At 41.3% G+C, this 23,972-nt stretch overlaps 1 protein-coding gene across 4 annotated transcripts; it reads left to right on the plus strand.

Annotated features, from left to right (window-relative positions):
• The first annotated feature begins 150 nt into the window (after positions 1-150).
• Positions 151-23,772, plus strand: LOC112254454 (solute carrier family 2, facilitated glucose transporter member 1). 4 transcript variants are annotated; one of them, XM_024427058.2, is made up of 11 exons: positions 3,148-3,548; positions 4,437-4,487; positions 12,868-12,963; positions 16,603-16,763; positions 16,894-17,134; positions 19,195-19,357; positions 19,591-19,778; positions 19,888-19,992; positions 20,106-20,207; positions 20,368-20,571; positions 20,746-23,772. In XM_024427058.2, the coding sequence occupies exons 1-11, from the start codon at positions 3,531-3,533 to the stop codon at positions 20,944-20,946; spliced, it is 1,530 nt and encodes a 509-aa protein (XP_024282826.1). In that variant the 5' UTR covers positions 3,148-3,530; the 3' UTR covers positions 20,947-23,772. The 4 variants fall into 4 exon arrangements, with proteins under 4 accessions (XP_024282825.1, XP_024282826.1, XP_024282828.1 ...); XM_024427057.2 differs by lacking the exons at positions 3,148-3,548; positions 4,437-4,487 and adding an exon at positions 151-243; XM_024427060.2 differs by lacking the exon at positions 4,437-4,487 and having other exon boundaries at positions 3,149-3,548.
• The last annotated feature ends 200 nt before the right edge of the window (positions 23,773-23,972 follow it).

The raw sequence follows: 23,972 nt of genomic DNA on the forward strand, positions 1-23,972 counted from the left end.
CAAGGTTAGGGTGTGATGAAAATAGAAAATAACTAGGCTATTTTTAGTGTCACCAATGGAACTAGTTTTGAGTGACAATTTTTTATTTCACAAATCAAAACTTCGATTGTTACCTAAAACCCTCACAAACTTTTACAGATGCACAATTGAGAGCATCTGCCTGGTATGGAAACTTCACCGCCCACAACGAGAGGGCTCTCCAGGACACCCTACAGCCCCCGATGTCACAGGAAGGCCAAAAAGGTAATCAAGGACAACAACCACCCGAGCCACTGCCTGTTCACCCCGCTATCATCCAGAAGGCGAGGTGCATCAAAAAGCTGGGACCTGAGAGAGCACTAGGATCCCCAGCATTACACAGCTTCTATCTCAAGGTCATCAGACTGTTAAATAGCCATCACGAGCACAGAGAGGATGCTGCCTACATACAGACTTGAAATAATTGGCCACTTTAATAAATGAACACTAGTCACTTTAATAAATATTTTACCTTTATTTAACTAGGCAGGTCAGTTAAGAACAAATTCTTATTTTCAATGACAGCAGAACAACAGTTTTAACTTGTCAGCTATGGGATTTGATCTTGCAACCTTTTGGTTACTAGTCCAACACTCTAACCACTACTGTTCACATATTACTCATCTCATGTGTATATACTGTATTATATTCTATAATATCTATTGCATCTTAGCCTATGCCACTATGAAATTGCTCATCCATATATTTTTATATTATTTTTCCAGTCCTGCCTTGTTCAGGAGCAGAACAACAGTTTTACCTTGTCAGGTCTGGGATTTGATCTTGCAACCTTTCAATTACTAGTCCAACGCTCTAACCACTAGGCCACCTGCCACCCCTAATGTTCACGTATTACTCATCTCATGTGTATATACTGTATTATATCTATTGCATCTTAGCCTATGCCACTATGAAATTGCTCATCCATATATTTTTTTTCCAGTCCTGCCTTGTTCAGGAGCAGAACAACAGTTTTACCTTGTCAGCTCTGGGATTTGATCTTGCAACCTTTCGGTTACTAGTCCAACGCTCTAACCACTAGGCCACCTGCCGCCCCTAATGTTCACGTATTACTCATCTCATGTGTATATACTGTATTATATACTATTCTATCTATTGCATCTTAGCCTATGCTGCTATGAAATTGCTCATCCATATATTTATATATTATTTTTCTATTCCTTTACTTAGATTTGTGTGTATTAGGTATTTGTTGTGAAATTGTTAGACATTACTTGTTAGATATTGCTGCACTGTCGGAACTAGATGCACAAGAATTTTGCTACAATCACAATAACATCTGCTAAGCACGTGTACTGTATGTAACCAATAACATTTGATTTGATTTGAGATTGCCTCATGATTATTCAGACATGACAAACCTCCAGAATATGTGAAATACCATGTTGGTCTTCCTCCACCTCTGTACTGCAGCCTGTTGCTTTAAATCAAATCAAATCAAATCAAATTTATTTATATAGCCCTTCGTACATCAGCTGATATCTCAAAGTGCTGTACAGAAACCCAGCCTAAAACCCCAAACAGCAAGCAATGCAGGTGTAGAAGCACGGTGGCTAGGAAAAACTCCCTAGAAAGGCCAAAACCTAGGAAGAAACCTAGAGAGGAACCAGGCTATGTGGGGTGGCCAGTCCTCTTCTGGCTGTGCCGGGTGGAGATTATAACAGAACATGGCCAAGATGTTCAAATGTTCATAAATGACCAGCATGGTCGAATAATAATAAGGCAGAACAGTTGAAACTGGAGCAGCAGCACGGCCAGGTGGACTGGGGACAGCAAGGAGTCATCATGTCAGGTAGTCCTGGGGCATGGTCCTAGGGCTCAGGTCCTCCGAGAGAGAGAGAGAGAGAGAGAAAGAGAGAATTAGAGAACGCACACTTAGATTCACACAGGACACCGAATAGGACAGGAGAGGTACTCCAGATATAACAAACTGACCCTAGCCCCCCGACACATTAACTACTGCAGCATAAATACTGGAGGCTGAGACAGGAGGGGTCAGGAGACGCTGTGGCCCCATCTTTAGGCCAGTTCGGTCCAAATGGCATACTCACCGGCCTTTGTCTCTGTATTTGCCTGTTTTTGTTTTTTCAAGGTTTCAAAGGGAATAGATGAAACTAAAAGGGAACACATTTCTTCCATTTCTAACATTTTTTATCCTGTTTCCGTCTCTTTCATTTCCACTGTATAAACACATGCATTTTCCTTTCTGTTCTCAAGATTATTTTTGTAATTTTTTGCATGCACTCAGACCGGACACTTCCCAGCCATCTCAAACAAAAGGTATTACGCAGTTTCATTTATTCACATGAAAATATTTGTTTTTACACGCCTCTAATAACAAACATCTCAATCACAATATGGTTTTGAATAGAGGGCACCCATGTCACATCACCAGCGTTGGTCAAAGATCAGATGTTGGATGTTTGAAACATTGTTTATGAAGGACTGAACACACAGGGATACAGCAAGATGCTTAGAAACAAAGGATGACTGACTGGATGCTGTCTTGTGTGTGCCTAATAATCAGGGCTGTCCTTCAAAGTTATCATTAGAAGGCCTGGGCTACCTGTTCTCTGTTAGTATTGGGATAAAGTACTGATTATTAAGTATTATTAAGTATGGAGATGCTATCCTTATAGTGGGCGAGATCACGTTAGCCTATAAATAGCCTACTTGGGGGTTGCAAATTAGATGAAAAGGTGGCGCATCACCCACTGTCCTTGTCATTTCACGCCATGAACTAAAACTATCAGCAATGGTGGGTAAATTTGCGCCCCCTTGGTGCATGAGTCGGACCAGTATAATAATAACCATGTTATTACATGGCTCGCGCCTCCACCAAATTGTAATAACACCAGAAAAATGTATCAGTGCAATTAAACAGATTAAGGAGGACGTGCTTAACACAACTACCTACCCTATTTCTTCAACACAACGACGTGACACTATTCGGTATTAATGTCGGAACCTCGTGAAAGCGGTGCACGTTTAAACCAATAGAAGTTCAGAGATAGAAACCGGCCTCCTTACACACCTCCATGGGCCGAACTAAACTCTTGCGTCAGCCAATCACTGTAGTCGGACTAGAGGACATATATTCACGGTTTTATTTCCACAAAGAGCAGTCTGTAGGCTACTCGAAGAACGAACTACTTCAAAAACCCAAGAAAACTTTGGGACATAATTTATCTTAAATTTTGAGTTGGCAGAAATAACACAGGGGGAATAAACAAGATGAACTGAAGTCATTTTGGAAACAAAGAATTACTCTGAAAATAAAGAAGAAGCTACTATTTTTTATTTACTCTGAAAATAAAGAAGAAGCTACTATTTTTTATGACCTATTGTATCAGTCATACTTTTTTTTAACGGGAATCTGTAAAAATGAGACACGTTGTCTGAGCCAAAAGAAGACCCGCGGAAGTTACCCAAACTAAAGTATTGACATTTAAAGATTGCCAGCAATAATATCGACAAGCCACGCTGCGGCGATGGATTCGGGCGGCAAGGTAATTGTGACACTTAAGTGAGGCTAACGACTAGTTAGAAGCATTCTTAGAAACCAATATACAAAACGGTGTGTTTGTGTGTCTGTCTGTGCCTCTGAGAGAGAGAGAGAGAGAAAGAGGGGGGGGGACAAGCTAGCTTGTCTGAAAAACTGGTTAGGTTAGCTTGTTAATGTCAATGGGTTCAGAATGGTAAGACTTTTTTTCAAGAAGTTACACTAGCTGACTCAGCATTTCATTGTTTCATTCAATTGAAATGTAAATCATGTGCGCTGTGCTGCTCACCAGCATATTTGGACGCAGTGAGATATCCGGCTGCTGGGGAAATGAAGCATGCGCGCCAGCATCAAATCGTATCGTGCGGTATGCCTACGTGTGTGGCCCCTAATTGGCTATTCATAATCCCTTTTTAAAGATGATAAATTACCTGTATCCCGGCTAATAAACCTGCATCCCCCTCTGTTGACATCATGCCTGTATCATGTAAACATGATGCCATTACTCACGGGAAGGCAGCACATTAAAGTCTAGATTGAGATTATCTTTTTTATCACAGTATATGAGGTCTTCACTTTTTTTATTTTTTTATTTGTCTAATGTAATATTTGCTTATTGTTGGTTTACAGTAGTAAAAGGAAGAGACGTGACTCATCTGGTCTCTGATATGGCTGACTCTTACCGCTGATCCTGTGTGGTTAGTTAACCCCCTAACAACTTCAAAGTCCCTCCCAGTCCTCGCTTACTGTTTACTTTGGTTGACATGGTGAACATGTAAATTGTTATTTTTCTGTATCCCCTTTTTTGGTTTGGCAGAGCTGTGTGATTTCCTGGCGCTCAGCTGGATAGCTATGTCATGGACGTGATGGGAATGGTCCTGTTCTGTTCCCACAGATACCAGGACTGCAGATGGCCAGGGGCGGTCCGAAAAGGGGAATACTCACAGTAGGAAAACACCAGGGGGTCAAAGCAATAATTCCCATTAGGCTAGTGTTTTGCTTTCGACAGGCAGCTTGAGCTTTGAGTGTGCGTCCAGGCTAATACCGCGCTGAGCGTGTTATTAATCAGCATCTCGTGGTTGGGATTTTCATACCGGGCTCGTTTTATGATCTTTGGGTGTGTGCAGCAGGGCAGGGAAGGTACAGTCAGCGTGTGGGTGGAAGCAGGTGTTGGTGACCCAGGGTGTGGTTGAAAATGAACAGCCAAAAAGCCATCAAGCTGTCACCAGCCATGGTTCAATCATGTGTGCATAATATTAAGCATTTGTCCTTACTCACCTCTGAGCACACATGATGTTCTGGCCCATCTGTCTGCAAAGTAGTACCTTTTGACCTCACTTTGATACACCTATTCAGATAGACACCTCCCATGTTTGACTGCTCACCTAGTGGCTGTTTAACTTCCTCTCTCCAAATAACAATACCGTCTAACATATTTGTTCCCTTTATAGACTAGATAACAAGCATTCAACTAATAGCGCTTTTCCCCTCTGGCGCAAAGCGTGACAATCAAAACATGACTGAATTAATGTGCAGTTAGGGCACAAATTGTGAGTCCTCTCAAAGCTCGACTCTAAACAATAGGCTTTGTTTTTAGTTCAGTGGAGGCCTCTTTTTTTCTTGGGTAAGAAACAAGGTAATTGGGGTCAAGCATACAGTTGACCTGGTCTGTGTTGAGTGGAATAACTCTCTCAGAAACAGTTACATTTTTGGCAGAGCTGACAATTTAGGCTTTTGATTAAGCCCAAAGCGGGCATTCAGTTCCTTCCTTCTAAAAGCTTAATTCCACTCAATCCACTGCCTTCCTTCAAGACGGTCCACTAGCTGTATTTCCCTCTGCATGACTGCCCTTTCAGTATGCCCTTTAATGTATGTGTCAGTGTGTTTGTTCTAATGAGGCCTAATGACTCTTTTCTATAAAATATTTGATTAAGAGATCTGGGAATGCTGTAATTGAAACTGGCACAAACATAGAGCCTAATTAGTTTTCTAGAAGAAGTGGAAGGCATTGTACACACTGTACTGACCTCTCTGATAATTGCTATTCATGTGAAGGAGAGTTTGGTTACATCTGTAAGGCCTATTCTCTTGTTCTCCTGAGAGCTATACTGTATCTGAGATTGTGTTAGGTTTGAACCAACTCTTGCACCAGAATCAGTGTGAAATGAGATGGATCTTAAATACACACGTATGTCTAGTATCAGACAGTCTGACAACAGTCTGTCTGCATGCCTACCACCCAGTCTATCCATTGACCTCTATGTATGTTTAAGACCAGGACCCAAGCCCAGCTCAGTTAATCCCTACCATTGTGTTGCTGAGTTGTCACAGTGCTTCAGCAAATGTACATTATCCTAGGGGCATTGGAAGACACAATGTAAGTAACATAATTTATGTCCCTCTAACTGCCCTGAATGGCTCTGCTGATCCCACAGCTATTGCATGCAGTAATCATGGGCCTATGAACCAGAGTTATACTGTTGGCAATGAGGCGATGTGCCTTAGTAGGAAGACCACTGTGTGCAGCTCACCCTGCACTAACATAAATAACATGAGCATGTCTGCCTCTGCCAAGCTTCCCAGTAAAGCAATGAAAACAATCAAGTCTCCCAGAAAGTGCTAAAAATAGCCCACGTTAACATATGTTGTTTAAGAACAAGGTTCAGGAAATCAATCATTTGCAAGTAAAAGATTCTGACAATCTCTGAAACTCACTTAGATAATACCTTTGATGATACAGTGGTAGCAATACATGGTTATAACATCTACAGAAAAGACAGAAATGCCAAAGGAGGAGGTGTTGCCATTTATATTCAGAACCACATTCCTATAAAACTTAGAGAGGATCTCATGTTAAATGCTGTTGAAGTAATATGGCTCCAGGTTCATCTGCCTCACCTAAAGCCCATTCTGGTGGGAAGCAGCTGTAGACCACCAAGTGCTACAGTATCTGGATAACATGTGTGAAATGCTTGATAATGTATGTGATAGCAACAGAGAGGTATATTTTCTGGTTGATTTAAATATTAACTGGCTTCCATCAGGCTGCCCACTCAAGAAAAAGCTTCAGACTGTAACTAGTACCTGCAACCTGGAAAGCGTCAAACTGTAACCAGTGCCTGCACCCTGGTTCACGTTATCTGTCAACCTACCAGGGTAGTTACAAACAGCACAGGAGAGATGCAGCAGAAATTTGCTTTAAATCAGTATCCAAATCCATTGGATGTAATGATCACAATATCGTAGCCATATCTAGGAAGACCAAAGTTCCTAAGGCTGGGCCTAATATAGTATATAAGAGGTCATACAATACGTTTTGTAGTGATTCCTATGTTGTTGATGTAAAGAATATTTGTTTGTCCGTGGTGTGTAATGAGCAACCAGACGCTGCACTTGACACATTTATGAAATTGCTTATCCCAGTGATTAATAAGCATTTATGAAATTGCTTATCCCAGTGATTAATAAGCATGCACCCATTAAGAAAATGACTGTAAAAAAAATGTTAAGTCCCTGTGGGTTGATGAGGAATTGAAAAATTGTATAGTTGAGAGTAGAGGTCGACCTATTAATTAGGGGCGATTTCAAGTTTTCATAACAATCGGTAATCGGCATTTTTGGACACCAATCATGGCCGATTACATTGCACTCCACGAGGAGACTGCGTGGCAGGCTGTTATGCGAGTTCAGCAAGGAGCTAGCTAGCATTAAACGTATCTTATAAAAAACAATCAATCTTAACATAATCACTAGTTAACTACACATGGTTGATGATATTACTAGTTTATCTAGGGTGATTTAACAAGCTCATTCAAAGGAGTCAGGGTATATTTCTTCCTAACAAAAAGACAACTTTGGGGATGATTTATTTAACAAAAGCGCATTTGCGAAAAAAGCACAATCGTTGCACGAATGTACCTAACCATAAACATCAATGCCTTTCTTAAAATCAATTCACAGAAGTATATATTTTTAAACCAGCATATTTAGTTAATATTGCCTGCTAATATGAATTTCTTTTAACTAGGGAAATTGTGTCACTTCTCTTGCGTTTTGTGCAAAGGAGTCAGGGTATATTTCTTCCTAACAAAGACAGACAATTTTGGGGATGATTTATTTTAAAAAGCGCATTTGCGAAAAAAGCACAATCGTTGCACGAATGTACCTAACCATAAACATCAATGCCTTTCTTAAAATCAATTCACAGAAGTATATTTTTTTAAACCTGCATATTTAGTTATAAGAAATCCAGGTTAGCAGGCAATATTAAACTAGGGAAATTGTGTCACTTCTCTTGCGTTCATTGCACGCAGAGTCAGGGTATATGCAGCAGTTTGGGCCGCCTGGCTCGTTGCGAACTAATTTGCCAGAATTTTACGTAATTATGACATAACATTGAAGGTTGTGCAATTTAACAGGAATATTTAGACTTATGGATGCCACCCATTAGATAAAATACGGAACGGTTCCGTATTTCACTGAAAGAATAAACGTTTTGTTTTTGAAATTATAGTTTCCGGATTTGACCATATTAATGACCTAAGGCTCGTATTTCTGTGTGTTATTATGTTATAATTAAGTATATGATTTGATATTTGATAGAGCAGTCTGACTGAGCAGGGGTAGGCGGAAGCAGGCTCGTAAGCATTCACTCAAACAGCACTTTCGTGCGTTTGCCAGCAGCTCTTCGCTGTGCTTCAAGCATTGAGCTGTTAATGACTTCAAGCCTATCAACTCCCGAGATTAGGCTGATGTAACCGATGTGAAGTGGCTAGCTAGTTAGCGGGGTGCGCGCTAATAGCGGTTCAATCGGTGACGTCACTAGCTCTGAGACCTTGAAGTATTTGTTCCCCTTGCTCTGCAAGGGCCGCGGCTTTTGTGGAGTGATGGGTAACGATGCTTCGAGGGTGGCTGTTGTTGATGTGTCCCTGGTTCGAGCCCAGGTAGGGGAGAGGAGAGGAACGGAAGCTATACTGTTACACTGGCATTACTAAAGTGCCTATAAGAACATCTAATAGTCAAAGGTGTATGAAATACAAATGGTATAGAGAGAAATAGTCTGATAATTCCTATAATAACTACAACCTAAAACTTCTTACCTGGGAATATTGAAGACTCATGTTAAAGGAACCACCAGCTTTCATATGTCCTCATGTTCTGAGCAAGGAACTTAAACGTTAGCTTTTTTACATGGCACATATTGCACTTTTACTTTCTTCTCCAACACTTTGTTTTTGCATTATTTAAACCAAATTGAACAGGTCTCATTATTTATTTGAGGCTAAATTGATTTTATTGATGTATTATATTAAGTTAAAATATAGGTGTTCATTCACTATTGTTGTAAATGTCATTATTACAAATAAATAAATAAAATCAGCCGATTAATCGGTATCTGCTTTTTTTGGTCCTCCAATAACCAGATATCGGTATCGGCGTTGAAAAAAATCATAATCGGTCGACCTCTAGTTGAGAGGGATGAAGCAAAAGGAATGGCAAATAAGTCTGGCTGCACAACTGATGGGCAAATGTACTGCAAATTGAGAAATCATGTGACTAAACTGAAGAAAATGAAGAAAAAACGACACGATGAAACAAAGATAAATTACATAAAGAATGATTTGTCCAAATAACCAGTGATGAAAAAAGCCAAACACAGGAACTACTGCTGCTCATTATCCCAGGCATCCCATTCCTTCCAGACAGATTCTATGATACCAGTTATGTTTACGTAGAGCTGTTCACGACAGTTTACTCACAAACTATCACTCAATATGATGCAACGTGTACCAGCAGTAATTTTAAAAGAGGCTAGGGTGTTAGAAGAGAGGAACCACTGACAATTATAGATTATAGACAAAGGTGATTCAATTCACTGGAACTAAACTATTGCATATTAGGTGTAACTTACAGGCAAGATGTGGCTGTAAACATTACAGAGCAGGAAGTAATTCTATTTCACCAGACATCCTCCAAAAACCAGTAGTGTCTGCTTTAGGGCTTTGGTCACAGACATTAGGCAACAAAGTGCTTATGTGAAAAAAGGTTCTATCTTACACTTGGAACTGACTCTCACAACTCTACATACAACTTTGGTCCAACCCCTGTTCCTCGTTCCTTTTAAGAACATTCTCACCATCGTCATTCATCAGTGCAGTATAAACTGGCTACTGCGTCTGGACTGCTTGTGTTGATCTTATGAAGTAGATCTCATTTACCTAACTACCTCCAAGAATTTAACTATTGGACTTTGTTGAGTAAACTGTTGCTCAAGGGACAGGCTGAATGATCACTTTAGATGTTTGCTCAAGCCCAGACGATCTCATGCATCACATCAATGTGAAGAGGTTTCACCGATGAGGCATTAGATGAGGCGTTGGTAAACGTTGATTGTAATCATGCAAAACACTTTTTTGGAAAAAGGTTGTATATCTAAATATTCAATTTGTGTTTTTCCAAGTTAGATGAATTCAATTATAACCAACTAAGCCTAAAGCCACAGTCAACAATTCGCCAGCCACATCACCGTGACTGGGCAGAAATTCACAGACTCACTCCTGAGGAGAAGGAGATTTATTTGCATGGAGGTTCGGTTGCGCTGACAGAACCAGGAAAATGTTAACATAAACAAGTTCTAAAAATGGTAAGAGATTTTGTATGCTGTCAGTATGCCAGTTAAACTCTCCTGATTTTGTTGTCTCACTGAAAGCTGTTTTCATTGACAATGTTGTTTTATTATATAACCAGTACATTTAGTTCCTTATTGAACATGGGCATGAGTCATCAGTCATCATGTGATAACAAGGTCTTTTTGTATAGCTTAACTAATCAAAAGACTCAAAGTAAACATTTGAATGCAAATTAATACATCTTTATCCGGAATGTTAACACGGCTGGTGACGCCAGCTGTTTTAAAAAGCTGGTGACATTATGTGTTAAAGGGCCAGTATTAGTCTGTAAGGCTGCGACAACCATCTCCGAGCTGAAGGGTGTGACTTCATTGTTTCCTAGGTAAATGATACATGACCATCCCCTTTCAGGAAGGAATGTTTTCTGATAGCATAGAACACAAGATCTGCCCTAACTCTTCCTCCTTGCAGTGTGTGTGTTTGTGTGTGTGTTTAGGCCGGGGGGAAGGCATGGTCTCCCTCTACACACTGGTATCTAGTTTAAACGCAATGTCACAGAGGAGTGTTTCATAGTTCCTCACACTCACTCACACGCAACGCATGCGCGCGCACACACACACACACACACACACACACACACACACACACACTCCAGTGAAGTTCCATATTTATGGAGTATTTGCAAACCAGTTTGGCTGTGTTAAAGAGTCCCAGACTCACTCAAGCAGTGGCCATTTAAAACTTGCACATCTTTTGAGTGAACAAGATGGAGGTAGCCTATGAGTGTAGTGTTGAAGGAAGACTGTCTCTCTTGCTAATTTCAAAACTGGTGTTTTAACGAAAGTGAGTTATTGTCTATATAAGAATGACATAACTGGTTCACTGAAAGGAAGCATGGCTCCTTTAAGAACCTAGCCAATAGCTTTAAAACCTCTGGATTCCTGAACATGTGTATTTGTGTGTGGTGTGTGTTCACATCCTGTTCTTGGGCTGGTTATAACAACCCAGTGATGCACTCGTTGAACCCCATCTACTCATTGATTGTGTGGAACCTTATTGGTCAACATGCTACTGTGGGGTGGGCCCACAAAACTTTCAGGCCTGCCCTTTTTTGGGCTTCTATTACTGAGCTACACTGTACAGAGTGTTTCCAAACTTTCTAGCTTCCTACCCTCTTCATACCCCCAGGCAAGAATCTCAGAATTCACAAAAATGTTATTCCTCCCCTTTTGTTTAGAATAGCCTTGAGTATTTCTTCTCAACAAATATTTTAAGGGAGGTAGGGTTATTTCACTAGTGCCCTTAAAAGCTGCCTTATATAAACCCTTTTTCCCTGTCAGATAGTCCTGCTAGTGGGCCTAGTTTAACCCATGAATAAGAAACACATTTAGGCTATAACAACCAATGACGCAACGCTGAAATCATGAAAGTTCAATATCTTAGTTTATATAGTTGAGAGCTTTTTGTAACAATGTGTTAAAGCGTATGTGTCATAGTTTTGGGATGGTTCACTTTCACACACATTTTACAGACATGTGGGACCTTGTCATAACTACACTGGCTTTAAGTTTGGAATCCCAATATAGTCACATCACAACATGAGTAAGAAAGAGGATCTCAGCTGCCATCACAACTGGTGTGAACCACTAAGGCTCACTCTAACTTTAACAGAACAGACATGTCACTACCAAAACATCACCACAGATACAGACAACTCCCAAACAGTGGAAAACTCCCATTACCTGTAACCCACATACCTCTTCTGTTCACGATAGTAACCAACTCAAAAAATCAACTCATGGGTAGCCTAAACCCCAATATGACTACAATACTGACTTAGCCACAGACACACTACATGAAATGTGAAAGTGGCATAATGGCTTATCTGAAAAGGATTATGTGTGATGTTAACTTGATGGCATGAGGATAATCTCTGCCTGCCTTGGGGCTCCACTGGGATTAAGCCCATCAAATGATTTTTAGAACTAACCGGAACAAGAACAATGCCTGGGACTAAACCACCACTCCTCTGAGAGAGCTGGGTGTGGACACATGATCCTAATGCACCAATATTTACATTCAACAACCTGAGGTGGACAGTTTGAGGATGAACTCTCCCCTCCTGTCTGCTTGGACTGGGGCTAGATTGCCTTCTTGCAAGTTGCGTCACTATCACACACATTTGGGGCAGTACAACCACCTATTGCACAATGTCAGATACTAGCCCATTCTACGGAAACTGCAGCTCAAGTTAGGCAGGTTTTTTTACATTTCGGAGGAGGTCGAAAAGCATTTAGGAACTAAAACATTACCAGGGCCACATTCATTAAAGTGATGTGCAGTCAAAACAACACAGAAGGTCCATGCAAAGGACATGAGTCAGGCGAATCAGGGCATTTTGCTTGTCACTCTTCAAGGTGTTCATAGTGAAATTACTTGTCTAACTAGTAGAACAGGATGAAGTCAATGGTTATTGTAAAACTAAGTTGATTAACCCTTACAGTACAGTACCTAGGTTCTCACTCAAAATATTCCTAAAGGCCTATCTAACCTAGGCCTATATGGAATGGCATCAAATGGGATAACTTCGCCTACAGATTTGTTATCATAATACAATAAGCCTGTCAACTCTAGGTACCTACAAGATTTGGAGGATAGGTGATTTCTAACTTGACTCTCTCTCCTGTCTCTTTGCAGCAAGTAACCTTCCAGTTGATGCTGACAGTAGGAGCAGCGGTGATTGGCTCACTGCAGTTCGGTTACAACACAGGTGTCATCAACGCCCCTCAGAAGGTGAGTCCATAGGGGTGAGATTGGGGGGGGCTGATGTGTCTGATCGGAATTGGACGTGGAAGGCTTGTCTATATTTATCCCAACAACACCATTTTCAAATCGTCACTGGCACCTTTTCCCAGACAGGACTGCCCCTGTGCCTGTCTAGGCCAGACAAGATGTTCCCTGCAACATGTGAAAAGAAGGGGGCTAATAATAACTTGACGTAGGCCTATCTCATCCAAGGCTCTCTCCGTTAGAGGACCTCTGTGATGTGATTCATGTGTAAAGGAGTGTTTCCATGCCCCAGAAGGGCCTGCCAGACTGTAGGTGAGGAGAAAGCCAGGAGAGTGCTACTCACTCCGTTAAAGGAAACATAATTTAGGAGCTCTCAGTGATATGTGACTCCATCAATTAAATGAATCTCTTTTCCATTAACTTAAACAAGTTTCTTTGACCCTACTCCTTCAAACTGTTGCACATGTAAGTGTATCCCCTGGACAGCTTTTTACTGTAGGTGCTAATTCTACAGAATGGTTTTGTTTACTGAAAGCTCCATAAGAATCTCTTAGTTCAGGTAAAAGGGCTAAGCCACACACAGTATTTCTCTTTGTCTGAACAAACCTTGTGGCGCTCAGCTCTGCTCAAAGTTCCAGGTGCCTTGTTGCCAGGATACTAGAGCCCGACCGATATATCGGTTTACCAATAGTATCAGCTGTTATACCACAGCATTGTTGAATACTTGTTTCTGATTGGCTAGAAGGGCATACTAGAATGGACACAAACCAAAAAAAGTTTGAAAAGATATCAGGACTCCTTGCAATCATGACGCAATATCCACCTACACATGCAGACAGTACTTGCTACAAAGTTACTGAAATCTAATCCAACAACCACACAAGCTAAAATTGAATACATTATAAATGCAGGTCCAACGAGGGAAAAAAAATAGCTGGCTTACTAGCATTGATTTGTTTTTGCAGAGACATGTTTTTTGGGGAGCATCTGATGACCTGACGTGGTGAGTGATGAACATACGTTTCTCCTCTGCCTTCCGCCACGAAAGTTGTCAAATCCTCCCACATGTTGTAATTAAACCAGCTGATTTCAGCAACTGATATTTTAGAATTCGGTTGTCATTGGCACGTTTACTAGCAACAAACTATTTAGCTAGCTTCAAGCCTAGTGTTTGAAATGCAGTGCGATCTCCTTGTAACTTGCAGTCAGTGTCAACAAGTGTCCTGATGAGAAGGCCAACTTTTCTAGCTATGCCAGGCAAAATGGGGGCATCATCAGCTCATTGTTATGGATGTATTGAAATGAATATCAATAGAAAATGGCTGAAATAAACATAAATGCAGCTACTTTGCTGAATGATGAGAGCAACCAAATGATGAGAAAGTATGAATTTGCTTATAAAAATGAAAAATATATATATTTTTTTTTACTGGTAAATGTGTCCATAAGTATTGTTTTCTTTGGCAATTGTGGTATAAGCGGGATAAACACCACCATTCTGTACATTACCTTGGAAAAATGAACTTTGCAAAGCTCCACTTCGCCCCGCTGTGTTGTCCATTATTTCCAAGGTAATGTATCCCTTACATATTGGCCTTTTTTTGCTATATCAGTATTGGACAATAATTCCACCGATAACTGATATTCAATAAATAGGATGATAAACATGAATCTAATGCTTATCTGAACACTTGCGTCCATTCTCATAATATGTCATTATTGTCACAATGTAAGAAATCTTCTTGAAGCATAGTTCTTGGACAGTTGTTTAGTTTTTAATTTCCCCGGCGTAAAACAGTATATCAGCAGATATCGGTATCAGTAAGTTTTGTCCCCCCCCCAAAAAAAACATAAATCGTATCGGACCCCTAAAAACATATTGGTCAGCCTCTACTCTAGATACACGGGACAGACAGGCCTTCTACCTTAACTTTGTCAAATGAGGGCTCTGGACATGTCCCTTCATCCCACTAATCTGCAGTCTGAGCTTACTCCTGTCCTGGTGTTCCTCTCTCAGGAGACAACTTATTGCTCCATTACACACTCATCTGTCTGTCATTATGTCTTAAGTGGCTACCTTGTGCTGCCATTGTTGTCTGTGATCCAGCACTGTTTTACATTATTTTATAGTACTACTGATATTGATTACTGCATACAGTGCCTTCAGAAAGTATTCAAACCCTTTTAGTTTTTACACATTTTGTTGTGTTACAAAGTGGGATTCAAATGTATTTAATTGCCATTTTTTGTCAACAGTCTACACAAAAGACTCTACAATGTCAAAGTGAAGGAAAAATTCTAATAAAACACTAATACTGTAAGCACACTGACACATGCTCAGTAATACCACACCATGCCACAGCTGTTTAGGAGCAACATACAGAGTGCAGGGAAGTGTTCACAGAAACGACAGTGTTGCTGAACATAGAGACACATCCAGATTTAGGGTAAATGTGAGAACAGCATTGCTACTATATATGGAAACCCTAGATTATCCCCAACCTACCTCCCCCTCTCTCTCTCTTTCTCTATGATTAGGGATGGAGTGATGCTGGTTGTTGTGACGCAGGCCCTCCGCTCTAAAGAGTGCAGCACTGATTAGATTAGGTGTCTCTCAAGGGCCCTGGGCTGCTGTCCTGTTTGTCCTTCTGCCTCCCTGCCCGCTCCAAATTGGGCACCTTGTAGCACAGACAGACCTGACTGCCTGCCTAGCCAGGAGTCCACAGAGGCATTAACACTTTAATCAGAGCAGGGTCAACAGTCATGAATGAACAGTGTATTTCATTGTGGCCAGGTGCTTGCTAGGTCTTGAGTCAGACACCAGACATTCTCTATCTGTAAGAATGTTGATTTTATTGGACAGTGTTAGGCTGACTAGGCTAGGCTATATTAGATTTGTCATCACTTCTTTGCAGAATAATTAGTTTAGCTTTCTGGGTCTGTATAAAATATGATATACCCTATGCCATATCTTGAACAGCCTACCCCTCAGCTGACTTATACATACATTATCAGTTCTATATGACTCACTCAGCGTTATGTAAGTATCGGTAAAGAAGTATATTGTATAATCTATCAGCAAAGCACATGACAGGAGCCAGCGGTGATATTTGGGAGATAAGGACAGGAGGAGGCTGGGCTCAGTGCTTGCTGAGTGCTAGAAGTGCTAGATAGAGGGCACATTCTTCCCAGCCTGTACAGCTTAACTTCCATCACAAGCTGGGCGGACTTATGTATTTTTGTCAACACTGATAAGTCACTGTGGGGGAAGGGGCTGAAACCCAACGCTTCACTCTTTCATAAACTTCCTTGTTGAAGGAAAACGATGGGCGTGTTCAGTAGGACGCAACTTTTTGGAACGTTCAGATAGAAATATACTATGTAGAACAAACATGCATCTCTAACATGTAGAATAAGAATGCCGGCTCTATTTGTGGCAATTCTATCTACAACGTTGAGAACGTTTTTCATACGAAACATGGCCCTGAAATCCAATCCTATACCGTCATCTACTGGCCAGACACCTAAACAGCAGTCACCTGGCCAATGGCAATGAGGACAATAATCTTCAATTAAAAAAACAAGCGAACAATTGACTGTGATTTCTTTCTTTGGCACTGTTTCGTTTGCCTTCTCTGCTAGGTTATTGAGAGGTTCCTCAATGATACATGGTCATACCGCTACCAGGAGCCCATCTCCAAGACCTCCCTCACCACCCTGTGGTCCGTCTCCGTCGCCATCTTCTCTGTCGGCGGTATCTTCGGCTCCTTCTCCGTGGGCCTGTTTGTCAACCGCTTTGGCAGGTAAATACGTAATTTTACAATGTTTATTTACAACTGTGTTATGTGAGATTATATGACGTACTGTTTAATATGTGTGACATGTAAAGGTTTGTACAGTAATTGTAATTGACTATTTCTGTGGTACCCACAGGAGGAACTCCATGCTCATGGCCAACGTGCTGGCCTTTGTCTCCGCTGCTCTCATGGGCTTCTCTAAGATGGGTGGCTCATGGGAGATGCTGATCATCGGGCGCTTCGTGGTGGGACTTTACTCCGGCCTCTCAACTGGCTTTGTACCCATGTACGTGGGTGAGGTGGCTCCCACTGCCCTTCGAGGAGCCCTGGGTACCCTCCACCAGCTGGGCATTGTCACGGGCATCCTGATGGCACAGGTCAGTGCCAGTGGCCACAGGGATATTATATGGAGAGTAATGGATAATACAGTGCCTTCGGAAAGTATTCAGACCACTTAACTTTTTCCACATTTTGTTATGTTACAGCCTTATTCTAAAATGTATTAAATAAATACAAATCCTCAGCAATTTGCACACACTACCTATAATGACAAAGCAAAAACCTTATTTACAGTATTCAGACCCTTTGCTAAGAGACTCTATGCATCCTGTTTCCATTGATCATCCTTGAGATGTTTCTACAACATGATTGAAGTCCACCTGTGGCAAATTCAATTGATTGGACATGATTTGGAAAGGTACAAACGTGTCTATATAAGGTCGCACAGATTACAGTGCATGTCAGAGCAAAAACCAAGCCATGAGGTCGAAGGAATTCTCCGTAGAGTTCTGAGACAGGATTGTGTTGAGGCACAGATTTGGGGAAGGGTGCCAAAACAGTTCTGCAGCATTGAAGGTCCCCAAGAACACAGTGGCCTCCAGCATTCTTAAATGGAAGAAGTTTGGAACCACCAAGACTCTTCCCAGAGCTGGCCGTCCGGCCAAACTGAACAATCGAGGGAGAAGGGCCTCGGTCAGGGAGGTGACCAAGAACACGATGGTTACTCTGACAGAGCTCTAGAGTTCCTCTGTGGAGATGGGAGAACCTTCCAGAAGGACAACCATCTCTGCAGCACTCCATCAATCAGGCCTTTATGGTAGAGTGGCCAGACGGTAGCCACTCCTCAGTAAAAGGCACATGACAGCCTGCTTGGAGTTTGCCAAAAGGCACCTTAGACTCTCAGACCATGAGAAACAAGATTCTCTGGTCTGATGAAACCAAGATTGAACTCCTGGAGGAAACCTTGCACCATCTCTACGGTGAAGCATGGTGGTGGCAGCATCACGCTGTGGGGACATTTTTCAGGGGCAGGGACCTGGAGACTTGTCAGAATCGAGGGAAAGATTAACGGAGCAAAGTACATAGAGATCCTTGATGAAAACCTGCTCCAAAGCGTTCAGGACCTCAGACTCGGGCGAAGGTTCACCTTCAAACAGCACAACGATTCTACGCACACAGCCAAGACAATGCAGGAGTGACTTCGGGACAAGTCTCTTAATGTCCTTGAGTGGCCCAGCCAAAGTCCGTACTTGAACTCGATTCGAACATCTCTGTAGAGACCTGAAAATAGCTGTGTAGCGACCATCCCCATCCAACCTGACAGCTTTAGAGGATCTGCAGAGAGGAATGGAAGAAACTCCCCAAATACAGGTGTGCCAAGCTTGTAGTGTCCTACCCAAGAAGACACAAGGCTGGAATCACCGCCAATGGTTCTTCAACAAAGTACTGAGTAAAGGGTCTGAATACTTATGTAAATGCAATATTTCAGTTTTTTTTATAGATTAGAAAACATTTCTAAAAAACAGTTTTTGCTTTGTCATTATGGGGTATTGTGTGTAGATTGATGAGGAAAATAAACAACTTTAAACATTTTTGATTAAGGCTGTAACGTAACAAAAAATGTATTTTGACAGGGAGTCCGGCTGAGACCAGGGTCTCATTTACAGATGAGCCCACTAATTACAAAAAAATCAATACACTACCAAAGCAAAACAGAAATACAGAACACAATCATAGAAAATAAATATATGTTTCAGTAAATATGTCCTCAATCAGCCGTCTGAATTGCCCTAGAAGCACCAAATCATAAAATGTCTGATTTTGGAGATTATTCCACACATTCCACATTATTCCAAAAAACTAAAAACGGATTTACCGCTCAGTTGATAGAACATGGCACTTGCAACTTCGGGATAGTGGGTTTGATTGCCCGGATCACATAAAATGTACGCATGCAAGTCTCTTCGGATAAAAACGTCTGCTAAATGGAATATATTATTATTATTATAGGTTGAAGGGTCTCCAGAGTTAGCCATCCCTGAGACCGGCTCGGTCTGGCTGCTCATACGTCTTTAGGTTAACAAATAAGTAAGGTATGGCGGTAGTTTGCACAAGAAGGCTTAATCTGATGGTGGTCTAACGATGTGTTTTGGTTCAGGTGTTTGGCATGGAGGCCTTATTGGGGAACGAGTTTCTGTGGCCCTTCCTGCTGGGCTTCACCTTCATCCCAGCCCTGGCGCAGTGTGCCCTGTTGCCCTTCTGCCCAGAGAGCCCCCGCTTCCTCCTCATCAACCGCAATGAGGAGAACAAGGCCAAAACTGGTGAGTAGAGTACATTTACACACAAACACACATTCATATGTCATCAGTTCAGCCAATTTCAGGTCTGTCAGATTGAATGACTTGAAAAGCTTCTGAATCTAAAATAATGGCTTATTTTCAATTCATTAGTTGAATTTAAACTCATCCCTGAATTGTCTGACTTTACCAGGTATGGAGTGACCCAGCCCTAGCAGACTGTAATGTAACCTCCATTCTCTCTCTGTCCCTGTCAGTCCTGAAGAAGCTGCGTGGAACCACAGACGTAAGTGCAGACATGCAGGAGATGAAGGAGGAGGCCAGGCAGATGATGAGGGAGAAGAAGGTGACCATCCTAGAGCTGTTCCGCTCACCACTCTACCGCCAGCCCATCTTCATCGCTATCATGCTCCAGCTCTCCCAGCAGCTTTCTGGCATCAACGCTGTGAGTTACTTCTCATACTTCTCACCACTAACACACACTCCACATATACAAACACCTATACTGCCATGTCTATTTTGTAACTTTAATCTATGCTGTTGGTTTCCTCCAGGTTTTCTACTACTCTACCCGTATCTTTGAGAAGGCCGGAGTTGCTCAGCCTGTTTATGCTACAATTGGTGCCGGTGTGGTCAACACGGCCTTCACTGTGGTGTCGGTGAGTACCTATGGCAGATACGGGTGTGTTTGTGTCATTTTTGGTGCACATGATGCATGATGCACTTAATTTGTGTTTAGACAGTATAATTCAATCCTCTCTCCGTTCCTCAGCTGTTTGTGGTGGAGCGTACTGGACGCAGGTCTCTCCACCTGCTGGGGCTGATAGGAATGGCAGGCGCTGCCGTCCTGATGACCATCGCTCTGGCTCTGCTGGTAATTAGACTAACTATAACACACTTCACATAATGGTAGCAGCTCTCATAAGGAATCAATGAGGAAAAACACTTGTTTTTTCATACTAGTCCTTGTTAATGTAATATGTAGAATGAATACCAGTAGTTTAACCCCCTGCTGTCTGTTTGTTCTCCATCAGGACAAGCTGCCATGGATGTCCTACGTGAGTATTGTGGCCATCTTTGCCTTTGTGGCGTTCTTTGAGATCGGCCCGGGTCCCATCCCCTGGTTCATTGTGGCTGAGCTGTTCTCCCAGGGTCCCCGGCCCTCGGCCTTCGCTGTGGCTGGCTTCTCCAACTGGACTGCCAACTTCATAGTGGGCATGGCCTTCCAGTATGTAGAGGTAAGCACTGAGCACAGCCTTGTTAGTCAGATGCTCAACATGGTAAATGTTGTAGAAATACTAATCTTGATATATATGAACGGTAGTTTGAATACACGTTTGTTTGGAGCCCACTGCTTAATAAACTGTGTCATCAATGTTCTCTCTTCTTCTCTTCTCCGTCTCACCCTACAGGAGTTGTGTGGCCCTTATGTCTTTGTCATCTTCACCATACTGCTGCTCAGCTTCTTCATCTTCACCTACTTCAAGGTGCCTGAGACCAAGGGCCGGACGTTTGATGAGATCTCGGCCAGGTTCCGCCAGTCGGCTGGTACTGGTGGAGAGAAGCACTCGCCAGAGGAGCTCAACAGCCTGGGGGCTGACTCTCAGCTCTAAGCACCTGTCCCTCCCCTCTCCTCTCGTTCCACTCCCGCTGATGAGGCCCGGCCCTGAACCCTCTCTGGCCACCCCAACCTGAGGGGACCACTCACTAACTGCGTGCAAACTGACTACTAAACTGACACACTGGTTGTCATTACATTTCAGGCATCTTCACCAAGCAGAGAACAGATGCCCCGATCCCCCCCTCCCGATCCCCTGTCTCAACGTCTCTAGCTCCTTTCTCTTCTTATCGCAACACTAACTTGGTGGGAGCAGGGACATGGGTGGCAGAAGGTGGGTTGGAATGGTAGATGGTTAGTAGAACGAAAAGGGGGGTCTTCAATTATACAACGGTCACCGCCAAGTTACTTTTATTTTATTTTATCTTATTTTGTCTGTTGCCTTAATCATTTTGTCAGTTTAGATATCCATGCGTATGTCTCTTATGTAGGTCTCAGTACTTCTCATTGAAGTAAGGGATGATTTTAAAGTTCAGAATTTGTGTTTTTGTTCCCTTTGTTACTTGATGAAACAGAGCATACTGTGTAGCAACACTGTAGCCACAGCAAATTTGAGCAGTTGTTGTGGAATTGAAATATGACATTTGTACTGTTTTCCAACAGGGGGAGCAGTACCCTCAATGAAAGGCCTTCTACTGTATCGTACCACAACTTGACTTGCTTTGCCAGTCCAGAGACTAAACCACAGCGAATTGTTATTGTGTTCCACATAGGGGATGTCTGAGGCTACATATAACAATATGTATCTTTGTTACACAGACCCTCTGTTTATGATCTACATTATTTACTGGATCAATCAAGACCCTCAAGACATTGTATGCCATGTAAATATTTTTTTTACCAACTAATTTTTAACTTCTGTCCTGATAGGTTTTTGATTATTTTAGAAATATTTGTTTCTTATGGAAAAATAAATCAAATCATAAAGAGTCATTTTTTATGAGGTTTATTTCTTAGTGAATTACAGCACTGTTACAAGAATGTTATCAAAGATTGGGTGCATACTTTTTGGCTGTAAGTACTGTATGTGTACATGTAATATTTAATTTCCAAGCAATACCCATGAGCATGAATTTTACACTATGAAATCATAGGACTAGTTGAAATATGTTCTACTCTGACACTAGTGATGGTAGTTGGCGCCTTGAATGACAGTAGATTTGATCATTGGAATCACTCATCCGCTTCTTCATATTAGCAAACTGTTGAAAAGCAACGTACGCCTGTTTCACTGCATGCTAATATGAGCGTAACCCCCCGCTAAAACTAAACTGAAGTCCCTCACAACAGGCTTCCTTTCAAACAGGGTCTAGTATGTAATGTGGCTTCCAGCTGTACCAAGGTCTGCTTCATCCTGAAAGTCTTTTTACACCCTTTGGGGTCAGACTCACAACTAATGATCCATTTTTCTAGAAAAGTTGTGATTTTTGTTATTGTAACTCCACAATGCCTTTGCATAGTTCAGCACTGTAGGGGCTGTTATATTGTTCAGTTATGTTTTGTGACACATAGCTGACAACCCTGTATAGTTGGCTGATTCAGGCGACTCCACCTCTTGATGTAGAGGTTCCTGTCTATGACTGCTGTGCCACTTCAATAAGTTTTCCTTTCATTTTATAAGGCATTTTGAGAAGTGTTTTTAGCTGCATTTTTTCATCCACAATGTTGGTTGTTTTGTCACAAAAAAAATCTTACGTATAAGTAGTTGGAGTATTTTCTCAAAATGTTCTACAAAATGTGGAACCCCGTTATGTTACTGAAAAGAGATTGGGTTAGATGTATTTTTTTTTTAAACTACATGATTAGCCTAACCTATCCCTACATTCACAGGTCTTTGTTATTTGAAATCAAAAGGTAGGCAGAATATGTTTTACAATCTAATATAGGCTAATCCAGCGAGTCTAAAGTGAATATGATTTTAAAGTGGTTTAAAAGGTTTTCGTAATGGCCCTTGACCCAAACAGAACTCCACAAGAAACATCCATTGTAATCATTCCATGTAGACTTTGTGTGCATTCACATGCATGCAAATATATGTATGCGTCTTTGAAATGATATGGGACTCTTTAGTACAGTCTCCTCCACAAACAATCTGTCGGTTAAACACTGCAACCTCCTTGACTGTAAGTCGCCATAAGTCATCAAATGTCAGGATCAATGTTGGCACCGAAGACTTGGCATATGTCGGATTGAACTCCGACCCTGTGATGGAGAGAAAAAGATGCACTTACGGACTGAAATCAAATGCAATGTACTTTGTGTGTTTAGTTTTTGACAATTATGTTTGGGCATTTTATAAACACATTTATTAACACATGATGTATGCATAAAACAGTTGAAGAAATCCATCACTGCACATAATGAGGCCACACGACTTTTAATGTAAATACAATAGATAGTAGAGAATCCAAATATATAAATATTTTATTTTAGTTACTACTCGTATCGGTAGTTGTACATCTATTTTTGCATAATAAACACGCCTGCCTTTATTTTCTCTGATTTGCTCTCTGAAGAAATATTGTTTGAGATAACTATTAACACAATCTTATTTCAGCTTTGTACATGAACCATTGAATGATATATACTATTTATTAGATGTCTAATTTATTAGATGTTTTTATTTTCTCAATTTAGTGCAGTATTAATTTACATTTTGTAAAAGCACCTGTGTGTATGTTGGGGGGATATGAACCTCCAACAGAACAATCTTTTGTAAAACAGTGTGCTATGATGTCAGTGTCCTGATGGTTTTCTTTTCTTTTGTAAGATGTGTGGTTGGATTTTTTAATCAATAAAATAAAACAAGCATACAGGGAAACATGGAAATTAGCTGGGTTATTTATTTTCACAAGAATTGAGTTCAGATTTTAATCAATGATTACAGATGCATAATCTATTTTTCGAATAATTTATGTGCTTTCCGATCTAAATCATGTAGTAAATAATTTGATGTATACTACAGTATTTTGATAAGCAAGTAAGAGAAGATCCTTATTGGTTCCTGAGTGCCACCATGCT

Source organism: Oncorhynchus tshawytscha, linkage group LG07 (genome assembly GCF_018296145.1).
Source record: "Oncorhynchus tshawytscha isolate Ot180627B linkage group LG07, Otsh_v2.0, whole genome shotgun sequence".
In the NCBI taxonomy this organism is placed as follows: Eukaryota; Metazoa; Chordata; class Actinopteri; order Salmoniformes; family Salmonidae; genus Oncorhynchus; species Oncorhynchus tshawytscha.